At 39.1% G+C, this 6,149-nt stretch overlaps 1 protein-coding gene across 1 annotated transcript; it reads right to left on the bottom strand.

The window, feature by feature from the left end:
* Window positions 1–3,695: 3,695 nt before the first annotated feature.
* On the bottom strand, window positions 3,696–4,406 carry LOC103982317 (WUSCHEL-related homeobox 3B-like). The gene is made up of 2 exons (XM_009399216.3): window positions 4,095–4,406; window positions 3,696–4,021 (listed from the first exon to the last, which is right to left on the bottom strand). Exons 1-2 carry the CDS (start codon window positions 4,404–4,406, stop codon window positions 3,779–3,781), a joined length of 555 nt encoding a protein of 184 aa, XP_009397491.2. The 3' UTR covers window positions 3,696–3,778.
* Between the last annotated feature and the right edge of the window lie 1,743 nt (window positions 4,407–6,149).

A 6,149-nucleotide genomic window follows, 5' to 3' on the forward strand; every position in this document is an offset into this window, starting at 1 on the left:
ATGTTTAGGTTAGTCCAAATGGACTCATTTTATATAATTAGGAGAATTTTTCCTAGTTGGACAGCCTAATTAACCTATAAGCTCTCTTCAAATTCACTTGCCTTTGCTAGCCAATCTTGTCTGCACCTGAATCATCCTCTGATGAGCTTTCCTCTCCATAATCTCCTGTTTAATTAAAATCCCTTAATCAAATCAAACAAAATAGAGACAGACCCAACTGGATTTCCACCTTTAAAGGGAATGAAACATATTAATGTGAAGTGAGACATTATATGAGATTTAGTGACTGAAAAACAAACAACATAATGATCTGGTTTCTGCAGACTAACCACTGCTATGCTATATTAAATTGTAAGTAAAGATGCTGCACATATGACTTTAAGCCCTTGAACAGAAGGAACCAATTTGGTAAAGTAATATTGTGTTCTCACTCAGTTGAACTTGTCACTGACCCATGATTCTAATGTTAGGAAATGGGGAAAGCATACAAACATGAGATGATGATAAGCATCATGACTAGTCAACACAAAACCAAAATTAGAATTCACAGACCAAAGAGCAATGCTGAAGCTTCCACCTTTTGATTAACAAAGCAGGGTCATTATGCTTGCTTCATTACTATCTTTAAATAAGATCTTCATTGTCCACTACTGTCCTGATGAATATGTTGAAAGGATAGGAGCTCTTCTCATATGCACCCCAATCTCCTTTGTTCCCCATGTACTTAAGCTTAAAGAATAATGATAGGGGTGTTCATAGCAAACCTAAATATGGAAAAACAAAAGAGTAGAACCAAAAAACTGATTGATTTTAGTCTCATTGTATTTTTATGTATTTTTGGCTTTTCAGTTTGATTATAGGTTTTCGTATAAAAACCGAATTTGTATATACCTTTATGTATATAATCTCTTTCATATATTAATTCATATATTTGTATATAACTTTAGTAGGATGTTATGGTTATCTGTAATTATAAAGGTAATTAGAAGCACTGGATTAACAATGATCAAAGTAATTCTAATGATAAATATTAATTACAATAAAGTAATATGAAGTATATGACATGGACTGGCCTGGTTGCATGTTATTGTGTACAACAAGAACAAGAAAAAAAAAAAAAAGGAGCTGCAACTAACAAGCATTCACAAGGTAGTCTCCTTACTTTAGACAAGCAGAGGAAATGCAGATTACATTAATATCTCACTGCCCTGCGAATATTAACTTTATACAAAGGCCAAGGAGGAAGCTGCATTTGAGCACTGTATTTGATTCCTTGTCTGCCCTTTATCTGGGGTAATCCCTCCACTAAGCTTGATTGCCCTTGACATAGTAGTTTACAGCTATGAAGGTGAACTCATTTGGCAGATTAAATGGCTTCCTCAATGACATCATATTTATATGTCAAGGATCATAAAGTGCTATAGGCTACAACACAATGATGAGAAAGCTTATTTTAATTGTGTGCCCACCCAATGCTGTGGTCCTCCAGCGAAGTATAAATGTATCACTTGAGGTTCCATTGGTGGAAGGGGAAATCATACCAACTCCTTACTAAGAAAAGAATGACAGGAAAAATGCAGGCTAAGAGCTGGGGAAAGCTAACCTTTGGATTCTCATGTTGAATAGGGACAACAAATTCTAGTCACACCCCCACTAATTCCTTGACCAAGATTTAATCTCTAACTCAGCAAAGGATCTCTCACTAGTCGAAGTATGATTGGAATAATTCCTTCTCATGACTGAAAGCTCATGATTTGAGTAGGAGTTTTCACTTGGGAATTCAGGTCCTAATGCTACAGAGGCTTACAAGCTAATGCATTGAAGGCAGAACAAAACAGTTGTAAAGAAATGATGCACTGTCACTTTTTAGATAAATCTATTCTGTGTCAATGAATAAGATTTGGCTGCATGGAATCCAATTTTGCCCCTTGATGGTGTTCCAGATACAAAAGGAGATGAGTCAAAACTTGTAGGCTATTAATTAGACAAAGGATATTTGAGCATATAGAATCTTATATTTGAACTTAAATACTCCGATTTGCCAGCGCATTTCGTACAGATGGATGATTGAGATGACAAGAGAGGATCAATGGATGGCCGAGAATTAAAGAGGCTACTCTAAAATCTGAAAAAGGAGTTGTAAATGTAGATCGATCATGCAATCAGATATCTAATACCCAGTACCATTTGATGCATCGACTGACATGGTTGTCAAGGAACAAAATTGTGCCTGTTGTCAAAGATCAGGAACTCAAAAGGTTGCTTGCTTGATAGCAGAAGACATAAACACTGTATGTTTTTGGACATATGATTTGCCAGCTTCACAGGAAAAAAACTAGATTAAAATCCACTAAGAAAGAATACATGAACTCACAACTTAGTGATGAAAGTTGCCAGCAAGTTTTAACACCTGGTAAAGAGTGCCTGGAATCACCAACACCAGCATTGTTGAGAACATGCAACCTTGCATGAGCATGTGTGAGCACCCTAAAGGTTCAAGAGAACAAGGCAGATGATGCAGCTAAAAGAATCAAATATGACACCATCAAGTTCACTAAATTGAGATGACCATCTTTTTAGTGATCAAAACAATGGAATGATGTCAATTATGTTGACTATCATATAGAACCTGCAACCCTAATTTCTCCTTTCCTTTCTGAATCCATCTTTAATAAAAGGAAATGGTACATGTACTCAATTTAAACAAGTTGGTAGACCTATAGATATCCTAAAAATTCCTCTCAGATACAACAGACAGGTATATGTATGAATTTTACCTTCTTTGAATCCAATTGGTAAGCAGTAGGATGTGAAGGATACTTTGATCTGTACAAATTGATTGCACCTGAATGCACTGAACAAGAACAAGAACTTCTATTTATTAATAATAAAGATCTTTGCTAGTTAAGTTAGGAAGAAAATTAAAAGAATGTAAGGATAAGTCGTAAAGACGGTATTATATTTCGGAATTGATGTTGGTTGATCATTTTTTTGAGATAAGCTAGTGTTAAGTGAATTTGAAATTTTGTTTATATTCTTAGTGTAATATGTTCATATCCAACTTCTCTCTTTTTCTTAGTACTCCAGACTGACCATGAACAGTTGATGATGTTCCTAATGGGTGATTTGATTTTGATCAAGAATCTGAAATGTTCCTAATTAGACTATAAATGGGGGGGGGGGGGGGGGTGTTGGTGATTTGAGCTATTTTGCATTGGATAGACATTAGGGAAGATTAAGAAATTCCAAATTGAAAGATAAAATATATGCTGTTCCTCTTCAACATGCTCCAAATGGTTTATAGGCGCCATGGCCAGGTTTTGTAGGATCTAATATTACAAGAACTGCACTCTATATTTCCTGTTCCAATGTATATTTCTTTTTCGTTTACATGTTTAAGTCTGATCTTAACATGAAATATCAAAGCTTTAGAGACCAATTAGATGCATATCATTAGGATGTGAAGGTGTCAATCAAGATTAAGGCAAACAAAAAATGTACATTCCACTTTATTCGAAACCAAATTAAACGTGAATTCTACTCGTATGTGATTAGTTTTGGCAGTTAAAGCTTAGCCTATAATCAATCATAATTCTTCATAAGGTGGATGATGAACAGAGAAGGAAGGAAGAGAGGAGGAAAGCAGCGCATACTAAATGGAAATAGAAGTTGCATGACAAAAACCGTTGAGAGACTAAAGCAAACAGTGAAGTGGTAGTAAAAGGTGCAGAGGAGAGAGACATGAGTACATCACAAGCACGGAGAGGGGATGCTGCACTTAGTTGGTGGACGTGGAGCATGCGGAGGACTTGGAGGAGCTGCACTCGTCTCCCATGCCGGTGCTTTTGGTGGGGAAGAGATCCAGGGTCCTGAGAGGCCTGCAACAAGGACGTCCGTCGGTGCTGCCACATGGTTGAGCATACAACACATTGCGTCCGGTCGGCTCTTCTTCCTGGCCTTGGATGGCCTCCAACTTGCCCACCAGGTTCATCCCTTGGCTTGACACCTCATGGAAGCAGCCCTATACGTGCATCCAATATAAGGTAGAGTAGTTCAGCAATTCAAAGCAGTCAGAGGAAAGAAGAAGAAGAGACCTGGTATGGGAAGTTGGGTGGGGTTTGGTGGTGAAGTGGAGGAGTGGGAGAGGAAGGACCCTCAGACAGGTGGAGAAGCTGGTGTTGCCAGCCAAGTCTCCGGCGGAGCTTCTGTCGCTCCCTGGCCTTGTGGTTTTGGAACCAGTAGAACACGTTTTTGCCCTCTATCTTGCCGTAGAGAGAGAGGTGTGCTGTTATTTGTTGGATTTGGGAGGCATTCGGGGTTCTCACCCCACTCCTGTACATCTCCTCTAGTATCATCAGCTGCTCTGGTGTCGGACACCACCTTGTTGAAGGGGTCGTCTGAGGCATCTCTCTACTCTCTTCTTGTCTTCTTCAGCTGTCTCTAGGGTTTTGAGTTATATAGAGATAGGGCTAAGAGAGAGAGAGAGAGAGAGAGAGAGAGAATTGGGAAGGAGACTGTGGAGATGCAAATAGTGAGCAAGTGAAAAAGAGAGGGGAATTTTGCCATGTTGATGTTTACGGTTCTTACAGTGGCATTCATTAAAGAGTTGAATGCTTTCTCTTTCTTCTCTTCATTTTAACTTCTTTTAGGTCCTCTGTGCATGTAACGAATCAGAAAAACACACACACATAGAGAGAGAGAGAGAGAGAGAGAGAGAGAGAGAGAGAGAGAGAGAGATGCAAATAGTGAGCAAATGAAAAAGAGAGGGGAATTCTGCCATGTTGATGTTTACGGTTCTTACAGTGGCATTCACTAAAGAGTTGAATGCTTTCTCTTTCTTCTCTTCATTTTAACTTCTTTTAGGTCCTCTATCACTTTTTACTGGACAAACAAAGAGCTCTATCCAAAGATCACCGGAACAAAACAATTAATCCTTTTGAGGCACGTCATTTGCTACTGAATTGGAACAAGTGGCAACCATATGCAATTGGAAGCCATCTCTCACACCACTTCCTGACCTGCATAGCTCTTAATGTCAATAATAATCTCATATCAATGGTCTTAAGATATTATGTTTCATTTACTTACCAAGTACTCGAATAGTTAGACTATGATTGGCTTGAATCCATGTTGCAACTATTAGTCATACAGCATCTTTCCAGTGGATGTACAACACTTTCTACACAGTAAGTGCAACCTGATAAGAAGCTAAAATCTAACTAATTAAGATACGGGAAGCTGAGAACATGAAAACAACTAAATTAGTGTACATAGACATGCATGCATGCGTTGATCGAACTGTTTACAAGTTGATGTTAGGGTGTGTAGAATTCTACATCCGTATTTTATGTTCTCGTATTACCTTCTTCTAAGATGTAGTCAGTTGGCTCGAAGAAGATGCATCTATATGCTGCCTGCATCAATTGGCACGGAAGATAAGTGGGAAATGAATGTATGTTTCTTCTACGTACTGTTCAATCCTTTGTCACTGTAGCCACAGTCACAAGCATATTAATCTATTCCTTCCCTTCTGTTTGTTTGATTTACTCAGATCTGCGCTCAAAGATCAAGTTAACCTGTGGACAAACTTGGTCGAGTTCAAAGTGCTATCACTCTTCTCGGAGACGGAGCATATCCTTCACGTTGCAGCTTCAGTACATAAGCATGAACGCAATAAGAAATGCATTGATGTTTGATCAATGGGCACAGGAGAGGTGGCAGGCAAGTCAATGCGGATATAAAGCAGCAGTAGCAGCAATGAAGTCGTGCAGTAGAGATGTGACCTGTCCCTCATCATGTCTTGAATCATCTCATTCTCTTCTCTCATACGCCACCTTCCCCCTCGGCATTGCTGCTGCTGTTCCTGCATCTCTAGACGTTTTGTCTCTGCCGAAAGGAAACAGTCGGTCTGTAGGAGGATATAATTAATTAGCGGTGCAGTAGTCACTCAAAGACTGCAGAATGGTTCAAATGCCTTCGAGGCTTCAACATGTGCTGATCTTATTGAATACACTTACTGAAGGATGCTGACAAGGGAATGAAATGCATGTCCACTCGTGCAGATCAAAGTTGACCGGAATCCAGCGTTGTCTTTCGTTCAGCCATCCCATCGGTTCTATAAAGCTTGACCGGACTCTCCTACTGCGGCT

This window comes from Musa acuminata, chromosome BXJ3-4, assembly GCF_036884655.1.
Source record: "Musa acuminata AAA Group cultivar baxijiao chromosome BXJ3-4, Cavendish_Baxijiao_AAA, whole genome shotgun sequence".
NCBI lineage: Eukaryota > Viridiplantae > Streptophyta > Magnoliopsida > Zingiberales > Musaceae > Musa > Musa acuminata.